The sequence below is a fragment of the Sciurus carolinensis genome, chromosome 6 (genome assembly GCF_902686445.1).
Source record: "Sciurus carolinensis chromosome 6, mSciCar1.2, whole genome shotgun sequence".
NCBI classification, from domain to species: Eukaryota; Metazoa; Chordata; class Mammalia; order Rodentia; family Sciuridae; genus Sciurus; species Sciurus carolinensis.
In genome coordinates this window covers 135,840,880-135,856,542 of record NC_062218.1, presented here as the reverse complement: position 1 = coordinate 135,856,542, position 15,663 = coordinate 135,840,880, and the positions used below count along the sequence as shown (strand labels likewise).

The 15,663-nt window shown below is 35.7% G+C and overlaps 1 protein-coding gene across 1 annotated transcript in view; it reads left to right on the top strand.

The window, feature by feature from the left end:
- The window catches only part of Sec24a (SEC24 homolog A, COPII coat complex component), an 87,912-nt gene that overhangs the window by 36,161 nt on the left and 36,088 nt on the right, over positions 1 to 15,663 (top strand). The window contains 8 exon segments of the mRNA XM_047555124.1: positions 952 to 1,054; positions 2,344 to 2,470; positions 3,963 to 4,072; positions 6,117 to 6,229; positions 8,588 to 8,706; positions 11,537 to 11,592; positions 12,684 to 12,890; positions 14,632 to 14,752. Coding sequence (XP_047411080.1) covers positions 952 to 1,054; positions 2,344 to 2,470; positions 3,963 to 4,072; positions 6,117 to 6,229; positions 8,588 to 8,706; positions 11,537 to 11,592; positions 12,684 to 12,890; positions 14,632 to 14,752 — 956 coding nt within the window.

Genomic DNA, 15,663 nt, shown 5'->3' with positions numbered 1-15,663 from the left:
GGGGCAGCATAGCAAGGCCCTATCTCAAAAAGAAAAAGAAAAAGGAGCAAAGAAAAAAGGTCAGCCCAGCATGGTGGCACACACCTGTAATCCTAGTAATTTGGGAGACTGAGACACTGGCATCAGTAATTTAGTGAAATTCTGAGCTGTCTCAAAATAAAATATAAAAAGGACTGGGGATATAGCTCAGTGATAAAATGCCCCCAGTTTCAATACCCTTTACTGGGCTGGGTTTGTGACTCAGTGGTAGTGCACTCACTTTGCATATGTGAGGCACTGGGTTCAGTTCTCAGCACCACCTATAAATAAATAAAAATAAGGTTCATCAACAACTAAAAAAAAAAATCCAGTACCAAAAAAGAAAAAAGTTTGCATTTGCAAGTGTGTGTCATCACCTAGTAATTCCAGTGTAATCTAGATTTACATAAAGAAAAACAAATCATTTGACAGTCTAGACTATATTACACACAAAACAAGAAGAGAGACTGTATTCTAGCTATATAATACGGGGTAACCATCTGCTCTATTTCTAAACAGAACTTAGACTTAAATATATTTTTTAGACTTAAATATTTTAATGGGATAAAAGTTGAGAGGGTTGTCAGGCATTGTGGTACACACCTGTAATCCCAGTGGCTCAGGAGACTGAGGCAAGAGGATCCTAAGTTCAAAAGCCAGTTTCAGCAATTTAGTGAGACCCTAACCAACTCAGTGAGACTCTGTCTCTAAATAAAATATTTAAAAGGACTGGAGATGTGGCTTAGTGGTTCAGTGCCCCTGGGTTCAATCCCTGGTACAAAAAAAAAAAAGAAAAAAAATTGAGAAGGTCTACTGAGATATTTCATTTGTAATCTGATCTAATATTAAGATATGTACCTGTTAAATACTTTTCTTTTTCCCTTTCAAAATAATCATAGCAGCAACTGACATGTACTTTTTGCCTTGATACAGGTTATTTCGATGCACGCTGACTAGCATTCCTCAGACTCAGGCCTTACTGAATAAAGCCAAACTTCCTTTGGGGCTGCTGCTTCATCCTTTCAAAGATCTAGTGGTATGTTTCTCTAATGAAAGTAAAAATCTTATAGAAAATTATCTTAGTGGTAGAAATTTTCTGCAGTAATTGAGGAATCATATGTAGAATTTGAGCTATCTTTAGGAACTTCATCTCTGATGGATTTACTTATTTGTAATCCAACCAAGAATTTTATTATCAAAACACTTTCAAGACAAGGTCAAATAAGTGTATTTTTGAAAAATCCAAGAATCTAGGCATCCAAGGTGCATGCCTATAATCCCAGCAACTCAGGAGGCTGAGACAGGAGGATCACAAGTTCAAAGCCAGACTCAGCAACTTAATGAGGCCCTAAGCAGCTTAGTGACACCCTGGGGATGTAGCTCAGTAGCAAAGTACCTTTGGGTTCAATTCCCAGTACCAAAAAAAAAGAAGGAAAAGAAAAGAAAAATTCAACAGATAGATGCTAATTAGAATATAGGTACTAAAAGAAAATAAATAAGCATATTATTTTAATAAATTATAAATTTACTGATTAAAGTACCTAAGCCTCATCTCCTTGTTCTGCCATTCTTGGAGCAAAATTAGTTATTTTAAGAAGTTGCTTCTTTCTCAATTAAAATAAAAAAGTTTTTAAAGGGGAGACAAAAAGTTGATTAACTGATATCCTGAAACTCAAACCTTGACATATGGCCATACTTGAAGATCAGTGTGAGTGAAGTGACTTTCCTAAAACAAACCTTCTTTTGGTGATAGTATTTTATTGCCTTTATTGATTTTTATTATTATTATTATTATTATTATTATTGTTTTGCAGTGCTAGCTAGTCAGGCACCCTACCACTGAGCCCCTTTGGTTTATGGTATAAGGATTTTGGAACCTTTAATATATAGGATAGAACTTAAATACAAATTATAACAGTTCTTTTGTGAGAACTAAGATTTAGCCCTCTTCATATAACATCAAAAACTGAAATAATTTCATTGATTAGTATTTCAGAATGTTGTTCCTGTTTTCTTTGCCATCTCAGCCAAAAATACATTGTAAATGTAGTATCTTGGTTTTGCAGTGTAAGTGTTTGATAAAATAGTATTTTTAAAGGCAGAGTTTAATAAGAATAATCTTGGAGAAAAATAATAGGGTTTAAAATCAGAAAATTTAGCTACATATATTTTTTGTGTGTGGCATTTTGAACACATATTCTCCTCTTCCCCCCCCTTCAAAAATTAGAATGTCCTAATAATTTTTTTGGAAGAGATGGTTTATGCTTGCCCTTTCAACACAATGGATCATTCATTGCCTTTAAAAACTTAGTTTTGTCTTTTCAGCAATTGCCTGTGGTTACCTCCAGTACAATTGTGAGATGCCGTTCATGCAGGACATACATCAACCCTTTCGTCAGCTTTCTTGATCAGAGGAGATGGAAGTGTAACTTATGTTATCGGGTCAATGATGGTATGTGTTTTGAAATGTTTTATAATTTCTACTTGAATTGTAGGGAGAACAGATAATAAATAAAAACGTGAAATGAAAACAAAACAAAACCTGTAATCCCAGCTACTAGGAATGCTGAGCCAGCAGGACCTGACAACATAGTGAGACCCTATCTCAAAAGAAAAGAGCATCCTTTTAATTTACCTTTATTTACCTATAATCAATCCTTCCACTCAGAGAAAGCTACTGTTAACTTTTTTTCCTATGCAGATTTACATACAAATAATTATTATATACCTTTCAAGCAAAAATGTGATATTATTTTTTTGTAACCATGTTTTTACATTTATTATATTGGACATATAATAAATGGTATATTTCATGGTATTTAAGCCAGTGATTTAAGACACATTTTTATTTAGAAATTGTCCCATGCCTTTTCTCTAGGGTGAAAGAAACTAAGTCCACAGACTAGCAGCCTAATTCATTCACTGCGTGTGAAGGGAGGTGGGCAGTGCTAGAAGGTCAGTTGAATGTAGTTTTCTCAATAATTGAGGAGGAAGAGATCTCTATCAGTAACTTCTTTATAATTTATGTTTGAAGAATATCATCTAACCAGTGACATTCAATTAGGAGTAGGGAAGAAAATTGATATGCCAGTATTCAAATTGAAAATTAGGGTCTGTTTGGAAGGAAATTTCATTAAGAGTTGAGAAATAGAGTACTATGAGAAATTTTTAAAAAACAGTTTTATTGTTTGTATGTAGAGGAAAATAAGGATAGATCAAGAAAACTCTTACTATATAGTAATTCACAAAATGTATGTATAGTGTTCAGTGCACCTTTGTAATCTTATTGGTATGTGCTTTAATATACAAAATGAAATCGTGGTAAAGGTGGAAGCCTCTTTCATATGTATGCGAACCAATTTCACAAACTGTTGCTTACCTTTTAGAGTACATAGGGATTTTAATTGCTAAACAGTTACTGGGAAGACAGGTACAATGATAATTTAAAAAATACTCTGAGCACTAGTATAAATAGTAGGTAATTGGTATTCCAGATGCCTTAATAATAAATAAAACTCACAAATCTCTTATGGTTTTAACCTCTGAGATGGTTTTACCACCATAGACTAGCCAGTCTATACTTTCCATATGTCAAATGTTAATCCTTGTATAACTGTGAAATTTAGGGAAATAATTGGCATTAGTGAGAGTTTTTCCTCATCTTTTCAAGTGATTTTCAGAAAACAGTTTCAGTAAAAATTAAGAGAAAGGATATCAAGAAATGGGAAAAGAAAAATCACAGTGACTGTAAGTTGTAAAAGTAGGGGACTTAGTATGTGAAGAACTTGAATGGAACTTTTATTACAAAGTGAATTTATTAACAAAAAAGTGAATTATTTCTTAATGTTTAGACTATATTGAATTAACTCTAAATCCCTAAATTAAGAAAATGGCCAAATGCAAGATATATTAATCCTTTCAATAACATTGTTAATTTTATACAGTACCTGAAGAATTCATGTACAATCCTTTGACCAGAGTTTATGGAGAACCTCACAGAAGACCTGAAGTTCAAAATGCTACTATTGAGTTTATGGCTCCTTCAGAATACATGGTAAGCTTTCATTTTTTTAAACAGTCTGCACATTTCATAATATTGGATTTTAAGTTAAAAAAAAATATATAATATTCTTTAACAAAATTTTATGTTTTTAAATTCAGATAGTGTATTTATTACAAAAGCAGTTGGTATATAAGAATAAATCTGAAACGTAAAAGTGTATGGAAAGTTCAACTGAAGTTTTTTATATGTTCATCTAGCAATTTGCAGTATCATATTGGGACCCTATTTATAATCAATCATGCCCAAGTGTTTTCTCTTACAAACAATGCTGTGATGAACATCCTCTTGCAAGTACTTTTATGCTCTTTTGAAAGTATCTAAGATCTTCATGTTAAAGATAATTGTGCTGAATGTTTAGCACTTTACATTTTATAGAGAGCACTTATATTTTGATCATTACACTGTGAGCTAGGGAAATGCTGTTAATTCTATGTGAAAATGAATTTAGATTAAATGGCTTGTCACGTATCACTAAGTGACTGGGTAGTAGTTGGAGAAAATTCAGGTCTTTTGATTTGGTTTCTCTTTTACCATGCCATAGTTACCTCTAGATAGAGAAAGGGGACTATGAAGATAAAACTTAATACCAACCTTTTCTTTTGTCGGGGTGTACTGGGAATTGAACTTAGGGGCACTCAACCACTGAGCCACACCCAAGCCCTATTTGGTTTTTATTTAGAGACAGGGTCTCATGAGTTGTTTAGTGCCTTGCTGTTGCTGAGGCTGGCTTTGAACTTCAGATCTTCCTGCCTCAGCTTCCTGAGCCGCTGGGATTACAGGCTTGAGCCACCACGCCTGGCTACAACATCAACCTTTAATAATTTAGTATTTCAACAGAGAAACAACATGTATCCCATTTGTTTACAATTAAAAAAAAATTAGTATTTCAGCATATTTTTGTGGCATAGTCATTACCTTGGCAATTGGGTTGATTATACTGAGGAATTTATGAGGGATCATTCTCTTGCTATGGAGAAAAGATTTGGTGGTGATTGGTCATGCTTTCTGCAGAATGATTGTCTCTTTGTTGAATTAACATCAAAAGAGCAGAAGCATTCCTTCTTTGGAACTGACCTTCCTAAATGCCTTTTATCTCCCAGGTTTTGCCGGAATGGCTTCCTTTAAATTTGGAAACCTGTCTACTGAAAAGATTTTTACTCCTTCCTCCTGGCTTACCTCTTGCCTCTTTTTTTTTTTTTTTTCCCCCTCACTTAACTCTTGAGTAACAGGTTTTATGAATTTGGCAAGTGATACATGCAAAAATATATGAAAAGTAGTGTACTGTATGCCCAGTTGTGATTGTGATTATTTGATGCTTTTTTAAATTGAAAACAAATCTTAGACCTGGCATAGTGACACACTCCTATGATTCCAGCTATGGGGAGGCTGAGGCAAGTGGACTGCAAGTTTGAGGCAAACCTGGGCAACTTATTAGTAAGAACCTGTCTCAAAATTAAAAAATAAATAAAAAGGGATAGGGATATAGCTCAGTGGTAGGGTACCCCTGGATTCAATCCCCAGTTCCCCCCACCAACTCCAAAAAAAAGGGGTGGGGGACAAATCTTTGAACGTGTAAGTATATAAAATACAGAGTATTACATTTTTATGGGATTTGACCTAAAAGTATTGGGTAAATCAGCCAAGGCTAACTTGATTTGTCACTTTCAGAACAGTCATTTCCCTAAATTGCAAAATATGCTCACATAGAAATGACAATAAAATATGAATACACAGGTTAACAAGTAAATATCTTTGTTAGCACTGCATAGGTCAAGCAATTGAGCATGACTAATACTGCCAAAAGCCCTCTGATCACATTTCTTCCCCTTCCTGTTCTAGAGAAAAGAGTTATGGCAATCATAGACTCATTTTTCTTATAAGTATGCATCTATAAACCCTATGATATACTTTACTGTTGTCTCCACTTAATATGTAAATAATGCTTATTTTATGATTTTGCTGTATGTGGACCCAACAAATAAGTTTAAATTTAATCCTATTAAATGTATTTAATGAGATTCTTCTTTTTCTTCAGTTACGACCACCACAACCTCCAGTATACCTCTTTGTTTTTGATGTGTCTCATAATGCAGTTGAAACTGGATACTTGAATTCAGTTTGCCAGAGTTTGTTAGACAATCTGGATTTGTAAGTGTCTTAATTCAGCTTAAATCTGAAACTAATGGTGTTTGCTAAATGAATGACTAGTTTTCAAAATTCAAAAATAAGTAATTAATTTATGTTCTAAAAATTCATTTAAATCACTTAGGTCTTACTTTTATTTATTTATTTTTTTGTAATCCTGGAGTTTAAACCTAGGGACTCTCTATCACTGAGCTATATCCTTTGCCCTTTGCATTTTTCATTTTGAGACAGGGTCTTTCCAAGTTGCCCCGACTGGCCTCAAACTTGGGATCCTCCTGCCTCAGCCTCCCAAATCACTGAGTTTGGAGTACTGCACCTGGCAGGACTCACTTTTTCTTAAGAACATTATTTTCAAATCTGTAGTAAGAAGGAATAATAATATAATGAACCTCCTATCTCCCAATTTTTTCATCTGTAGCATTCTGTTGTTCTTATATCATCTAATCCTCTTTTATTCACACACTTTTTTCTCCCTTGGCAAATCTCAGCCAGCATATCATTTTTTTAAAAAATATTTTTTTAACCATTGATAGGCCTTTACTTTATGCATTTATTTATATGTGATGCTGAGAATTGAACCCCAGTGCCTCACACATGCTAGGCAAGTGCTCTACCACTGAGCCACAACCCCACCACCCAGCATATCATTTTTACCTGTAAATATTTCAGAACTTTTAACCCTAGCTTTTGTATCACACCAAGTAAAATTAGCAGTAATTACATAAGATGATTTAATATCCAGTTCATTTTTTTGTTCCCCATTGTCTCAAAAAACTCTTTTAACTGTGGGATGGTTGGTATAAGAATCCAAATAGTAGCTGGGCATGGTGGTGCACACCTGTAATACAAGCAACTCTGGAGGCTGAGGCAGGAGGATCACAAATTTGAGGCCAATCTTAGCAACTTTGCAAGACCCTATCTCAAAAAATAAAAAGGACTAGGGATGTAACACAGTGGTACATTAGCGCTCAGTATCTCCCCCCAAAAAATACAAATAAAAGAGTATTTACACATTGCATTTGGTTATCATGACAGTGAAGTCTCTTAAAATAACTATTTAAAATGTTGCTTAGATACAAATGTAACCATACAAACTAGTGTGACGCTTCAATGTATGATATGGAAGGATGTAGAAGGCCAGATTGCATCATAAATGAGATCTTCACCACTCTTCATCACTCAGTGAAAATGGCATCATTCCTACCAGCATTTGTATTTTTCATTTTGTAGTTGTATATGCAAATTATGTGTTGATGAAAGTCCGTTGACTCACAAGCATAAACAATAAAATTGAAGTTGTTTTCTCTTTGAGAAATTGTAGTTCCCCTCAAGTGTGGTAGTACACACCTGTAATGCCATTGGTTTGGGAGGCTAAGGCAGGAAGACCATAGTCAGCCTCAGAAACCTAGCAAGTCCCTAAAGCAACTTAGTAAGACTCTGTCTCAAATAAAAAAATAAAAGGGCTGGGGATGTGGCTAAGTACTTTCGGGTTCAATCCTTGGTACCAAAAAATTTAAAAAATAAAATAAAAAAAAAGGAGTTCCATAGAGCTGAAGTCTTTAAAAGAGATGTTTTTAGCCAAGTGTAGTGGCACACACCTGTGATCCCAACAGCAACTGGGGAAGCTGTGACAGGAGGTTTGCAAGTTTAAGGCCAGCCTCAGCAATTTAGTGAGACCCTCAGCAAATTAGTAAGACCCTGTCTCAAAATTTAAAAATTTTTAAAAAGGCCTGAGGATATACTCAATGGGAAAATTCCCCTGGATTCAATCCCCAGTACGAGAAGAAAAAGAAAAACCAGTTCTTTTAAAGCAGATGCTTTTGCTCCTCTTTGTTCTTAAATATATACATTTAACAATATAAAATTCATGCAGATTTTTTTAGAGATGCACTGCCTAAGTTCACATTATACTTCAGATTTGTTATATGATTATTTTTGAAGCATTTCCCCGCCAGTGCTGGGGATTTAACTTAGTGCTTGTGCAGGCCAGGCAAGTGCTCTACCACTGAGCACTTCTTTATAAAGAAGCATTCTTTATAAATTTTATTACCTGCAAAGTTTCATACATATTTCTCGGTATTTTTTACATACTATTTCCTAAGTAATATTATATAATTTCATATTAGACATAATAAGGTTTTGGATTACTATGTTATTCCTGGTTTTCCCTGACTATTTGGCTTGTGTGTGTCATGTTTTCCAGTTGAGGAAGATATGTTTTCATGGTATGTAAACAATGAATGGTTTAAACATTTGTTTATGTTGGACCAGTTTCCATAATAACTAAATTAGATATATGCATGTAATACTTAGCAGATATTTTATGTACCTTATAAAACACTCTTCTGAATTTGTTTTTAGGCTTCCTGGCAACACTAGAACAAAAATTGGCTTCATAACATTTGACAGTACAATTCATTTCTACAGTCTTCAAGAAGGTCTCTCTCAACCTCAGATGCTAATAGTTTCAGATATTGAAGGTATATATTATACACAAATTTACTGAACTGTCTTTAGAAATTTTCTATTTTAGGAATATTTCATGACCATGGCAAATTAGAAGTGTATGGTATGAGTCTGCTATGTGGAGAAAATATTTGAAGATCAGAATCTGAAAAAGGATTTATATCTAGTTACCTAAAGAACTCCTATAAGTTAACAATAAAAAGAAAATAGCCCAATGAATGAGTGGGTAAAGGACTTGAATAGACATTTCTTTAGTCATTACACAATATTCAATATTTTAGGGCTGGAGGTGTAGCTCTGTGGTAGTGTGTGTGTGCTAAGCTTATCAAAGGCCCTGTGTTCAATCCCCAGCACTCCCCACCAAAAATTTCTATAGACAAATTTGATACATACAATATGGTCACACTGGCTCATACCTGTAATCCCAGCAGTTTGGGAGGCTGAGGCAGGAGGATCCTGAGTTCAAAGTCAGCCTCAGCAAAGGCAAGGCACTAAGCAACTCAGTCAGACCCTGTCTCAAAATAAAATACAAAATAGGGCTGAGGATGTGACTCAGTGGTTGAGTATCCCTGAGTTCAGCCCCCAGTATGCCCCCCCAAAATTTGATACATGCTCTACAGTATTATTTATCAGGAAATACAAATTAAAAAAGACAATGAGATGTCTCTAAACAGGAAGTTGGTGGCTAAAATGAAAGGTTTGGACAATAACAAATATTGGTGAGGATATGAAGAAATTGGAATCATCATACACTGCTAGGGGAATGTGAAATGGCACAGCCACTATGGAAAACAGTGTGGCAGTTCCTCAAAAAGTTAAACAGAAGCCAAGCACAGTGGCACAATCCTGTAATCCCAGTTACTTGGGACGCTGAGATAAGGAGAATCACAAGTTCAAGGCCACCCTGGGCAACTTGGCAAGACCCTGTTTCAAAAGAAACATAAGATCTGGGAGCATGTGTGATCCCAGATCACAATCCCCATCATCACAAAAATAAAAAAGGTCCAAGGATGTGACTCAGTAGTGGTGGGGTACCACTGGGTTCGATCTCTAGTGACACACACACAAGTTAAAGTTACCATATGACTTTGTAATTCTACACAATAGGTGTAAACTCAAGAAAACTGAAAGCATAAGAATTCATACATGAATGTTCAGAGCAATATGACCAAAAATGGAAACAACCCGTATGACCATCATCTGAAGAATGAATAAACAAATGTGGTCTTTTCTTAAGATTAAATGTTATTCTGCAATAAAAAAGAATGAAGTACATGCTAACATGGATGAATCTTAAAAACATGCTTGATGAATGAAGTCAATTACAAATGACCATATATATAGTATGGCTCTCTTTTTTAAAAATTATTTTTAGTTTTAGATGGACAAAATACCTTTATTTTATTTATTTTTCTATTTTTTTATGTGGTGCTGAGGATCGTACCTAATGCCTCACACATGCTGGGCAAGTGCTCTACGACTGAGCTATAACCCCAGCCCTATATGGCTCTCTTTATGTGAAATGTCCAGAACATGCAACTTTCTTGGGACAGAAAGTAGATTAGTTACCAGGAACCTAGGGAAAATGATAATGGGAAGTAACCATGATTTCAGGGTTTCTTTTTGAGATGATGATGGTAGTGGGACAAATCTGAACATACATACACAAATATATATGTTTATGTAAAGCACTGAATACTATTTGTTTTGTTTTGTTTTTGTTTTTCTGGTGCTGAGGATTGAGCCCAGGGCCTTAATACATGTTAGGCAAGTACTCTACCACTGAGCTACACATTACCATCCCTTTCTATTTTTTATTTTGAGACAGGGTTTCACCAAGTTACCCAGACTGGCCTCAAACTTGTGATCCTCCTGCCTCAGCTTCCTGAGTAGCTAGGATTACAGGCATGAGCCACCATGCCCAGTTCAGAGCTCTTCTTTTCATGAGGGTGAATTTTATGATATGTGAATTATATCTCAATAAAATTTTTAAAATGTTTTTAAAGAATAAAAGGAAGAAAACTGAAGAGTAGGCAACAAAATTTTCATATGACAGCTAAAGTAAGCATTTAATGTTTTAAATTTTTTTTTTACTAACTTCATAATTAGCTTTATTTTTGTGTGAGCAAAAACAATATAGAAACATAGGAAGTGATTTTCCTCATAGTTTACTACTACCTCTCTTCTCTTCCTAGTTTGCTTCTTACATCTAAGGAAGGGAACTCAGTTCCTAAGCAGAAATAAATGTGAGTCTTGAGAGGCTCACCTAAAGTGGCCACTTTAGCATACATTCTGATTTAATTGGATTTGTAGTCTCATTATTAGTTGGGGCATTAGTGTGGGTCTTCTTTATGAAAAAGCATGAATGTTTGGAATGACAGAAGTATTGGAAAACTGAATTACTTCTGTATAAAGATAAAATTTTTGTGCTGGCTTGCAGGGTCAGCCATAAAAAAAGATTAAGCAAGATTCTTAGATGCTGTCTTTAACCTAGGAAACAGAACACTTGCACAAACCCTTACTAAGTGCTTACCAATCACTATTTTCTAATTTAGAAACTATTTACCTTCATAAGTAATCAAACAAAAAGAAGAAAAGTTGCTATAAATACCCAAGTCAGGGTGGGAGGGGTGGGGGGAAGGAAAAAATAACAGAATGAAAAAAAAAAAAAACCCAAGTCAGTGCTCCTTTGGTGGCTCTTTGAACATGTGTGGATAGCCTATAATAGTGGAGGAGCAGGCTTTTCTTTAAGTATGATGTAGTGAATTGCATCAGTGTTAATGTATTTGGAACATTCTTAATAGTTTAATTTTGTTTAAAATAAATATTTACTTATTTTTTCAGATGTTTTTATACCTATGCCAGAGAACTTATTAGTAAATTTAAATGAAAGTAAAGAGGTAAGATCCATTTTCCTACCCGACATGTTTGATTGAAATATTTAAGGCATATTTTTTAAATGAACTTTAAGTAAAATTTTACTGCTTGCTTTGACATTTTTAAACTATGCAGCATCTTAGTTTGCTCTTAGTTTAAGTTCATTAGATGAACAATTCTCAAGTTCAATCTCGTGCCAATCATTTTTAAGTCTAATGCAGCAAGTTATTTGTAGTAGGGTAGAAAAGAAGCCTATTCCAGAAAGGAGGAACATCTGAAGGAAACATGTCTTGCCAGCCCTTTGGGGTGTTGGGAGGGTTGCTGAGATAAAGCTTCTGGTCACTACACAGAAGCACATGAGCCAGGCTACTCTCAGTGCCCTTTGCTTTTCTGATTCACAGAGTGTCATTGGGGTCAGTTCAGAAGAAACTCTTATTACCTGCCTGGAAATTGCCATGACATAATACAGTGAGAGGTGAACAGAATGTGTCTGAAGGGGGGATGTTGTCTACCCTGTACATGCATATATGCCATAGGGGTAACATTTTAACTAGCAAGTCTATGGTCTCTGCTGTTGGCAGTGGTCACTGTGCCATGGTGCAAAGTATTTTTCCCCATTAATGCTCTTTATTTGTACAACCTAACCTGACTAGGTAGTTGGTTTTGATTTTTGTTTTTCTTTTGTAGTGATATTACTGGTTGGCAAAGTTACTGGATATCTTAGATTTTGCAACAGGGAAAGCTAAACTCATATTGGAACTCAAAAGAATAAAGTGTGGAGGCAATAGAGAAAGCCATAATTCATGGCATTAAAATAAACCAAATTTCTAAACTTATGGTTCTTTTGGATACATTTTGGACTTATAGTCTTGCTGGGCTGTTGCATGTGCAAGAACTGTAAGGCCCCAATTTTGATGTCTTGCTTGCCAATTTATAATGTTGACTTAAAATGGCTTTCTTGTCATTTGACCAACTTCATTGTTTACTGTAGTGTCTGTAGATTTTCTGATCATCATCATAACACAGTGTCTTGTCTTTTGTATTAGATATTGACTTATTGTGAAAAAAAAAATGAATTGTAACACTCTTGAGTTTTCTTGCTTTACTTCACAAGCTTGTTCAAGAATTACTGAAAACTTTGCCACAAATGTTTACCAAGACTCTGGAGACTCAGAGTGCCTTGGGTCCTGCACTTCAGGCTGCCTTTAAGCTGATGTCCCCAACTGGTGGTCGAATGTCTGTCTTTCAAACACAACTCCCAACTCTTGGAATGGGAGCCCTGAAACCACGAGAAGAACCCAACCAAAGATCATCTGCTAAGGTTAGAAAGTCATCAAGTGTATAAGATTTATGCTGGTGCTGTGTCCCTTTGACCATAGCGTTTTCTCTGGGGGAGGGGGCAGGGAGGTTTCCAGTTGTGGGGAGGAGAGATTATAAGGAAATAAGTAAAAGGTTTCACTTTTATGTGAAATTATTATTACATTTTTCTCTACCTGATTCATCCATGCCTTATTTTTAATATCTTTAGTAAACCACTAGTCATCTAGCCTGGTTTTGATGAGAAAGTCTGGGTAACTAAGAGAAAACACTTGCTAACTGGGCATGGTGGTTCACACCTATAGTCTCAGTGACTTGGGAAGTTGAGGCAGGAGACTTGCAAAGGAGGCCAGCCTGGGCAATTTAGTCAGACCCTATCTCAAATATAAAATAAAAAGGACTGGGGATGTAGCTTAATGGTAAAACACCTTTGGATTCAGTCTCCAGTACTACAAAAAACAAAAAGAGAACCTGGGTGTGGGGTTGCATGCCTATAATCCCAGCAACTGGGGAGGCTGAGGTAGGAGAATTGCCAAGTTCAAAGCTAGCCTCAGAAACTTAGCAAGGTCCTAAGCACCTTAGTGAGACCCTGTCTCAAAATAAAAAAGGGCCAGGGATGTGACTCAGTGATTAAGCACCCCTGGTTTCAATACCTGGTACCAAAAAAAAAAAAAAAAGAGAGAGTGTGTGTGAATATATTTGCTAGGGACAAAGGGGAACCTGGATGACCAGTTAGGAATGGTCATAACTTGGTGTATCGACAGCCTCAGATTGCATTTGAGCACCTTGTATGTATAAACTTACAGTTTGAAAGTTTTTTGTTTTTGTTTTGGGTACCAGGGATTGAATGCAGGAACACCGAACCACCAAGCCACATCCCCAGCCCATTTTTGTATTTTTATTTAGAGACAGGGCCTCTCTAAGTTACTGAGGCTGGCTTTGAACTCGTGATTCTCCTGCCTCAACCTCCCAAGCCACTGGGATTACAGGCATTTGTCACTATGCCCAGCTAAATTTAACAGTTTGAGACCTGTGTTTTCCAAAAGATTAACGGACATCAGTATACCATATTGGTTATAAAGTTACCTCTGGATTCACACTGCCTAAATTCCACTGCTTTTTATTTACTTATTTATTTTTTGCAGCACTGGGGATTGAACCCAAGGCCTTATGCTTGTGAGGCAAGCACTGTACCAACTGAGCTATATCCCCAGCCCTTCACTGCTTTTTAGATGTATGAATTTAAATAGTTACTTCATTTCTTTGTTTCTGTATATATAAAGTGAAAATATTGATAGTTGTAAGAACTAAGTAGGTATTGCTTATGAATTATTTAGAATGATTCCCAGCATACTGAGCATTTGCTAGATTTGTTTACAATAATTATTTTTGCCTATTATAAAATTAATTTGATAGAGGTATTTCTTTTTAAAAGTAAAACAACAAAATTAAGCTCAGAAAAAAATTTTTTTTTCTTTTTCTTTTATTACTGGGTATTAAACCCAGTGTCTCACCCATGATAGGCAAGTGCTACATCACTGAGCTACATTCCTAGCCGTGAAACAGAAAATTCTTAATCAGTACATGCTTCTTAATGAAAAATCAAATGTCAAAGCAAAAGGATTATGGATTATGTGGAATACCTAGAGAAAATTGTTAGTCACACATTGCTATATGTAGGTGTATATTTACATTTTGATAATTTAATGATTTTTTAAAAAATTCTCCTTGTAATTTATTAATAGGAAATACACCTGACACCGTCCACTGACTTCTATAAGAAATTAGCGTTGGACTGTTCTGGTCAGCAGGTAGCTGTGGACTTATTCCTTCTCAGTGGACAGTATTCTGATTTGGCTTCTCTGGGTAAGTTTTTCCTGATTGGGTTTTTTTGTTGTTGTTTTGTTGTTTTGTCTTAAATGAGTAGCAAAATGGTATTTAAATTATTTTGTTTCATTGTTGCCCCGTGCCCCCCTCCGTACTAGGAATTGAACCCAGGGCCTTGCACATGCTAGGCAAGTTCTCTCCCACTGAGCAAGTCTGAAGCCAGCCTCAGCAATTTAGCAAGACTCTGTCTCAAAATAAAAACAAAAACAAAACAAAAGAACTGGGGATGTAGCTCGGTGTTAAAGTGCCCCTAAGCATTTGCAATCCTCCTCCTTTAGTCTTCTAGGTAGCTGGGATTATAGGCATGATAGTATTCTAGGTAGAGGATAAAGTAAAATTTTTATTCCTTTCAGAGAGTTTCAGGAGAGCTAGTTATGGTTGTGGTTTTGGTATTTCTCTTTTGAAATGGAGTCTTGCTATGTTGCCCAAGCTGGTCTTTTTTTCCCCTTGGTACCAGGGATTGAATCCAGGGATGCTTAATCACTGAGCTACATCCCCAGCCTTTATATTTTATTTAGAGACAGGGTCTTGCTAAGTTGCTTTAGGGCCTCATTAAGTTGCTGAGACTGGCTTTGAACTTGGTGATCCACCAGCCTCAGCCTCCCAAACTGCTGGGATTACAGGTGCAGGCAACCACACCCAGCTCCAAGCTGGTCCTAAACTTGTAAATTTAAGTGATCCTCATACCTCAGCCTCACAAGTAGCCAGGACCATAGTGCACACCATTACACCCTGCTTAATAGTCAGTTTAATCTATAAACCTTATAGTCACCTTCTACTCTAATTTAGTAGAGGAGAAATAGAAAATGTCTACATTACGATTTAAAGGAATGGAATATTCTTTTTGACAGTTATGGAATGGAATATTCTTTTTGACAGTTATGGAATGG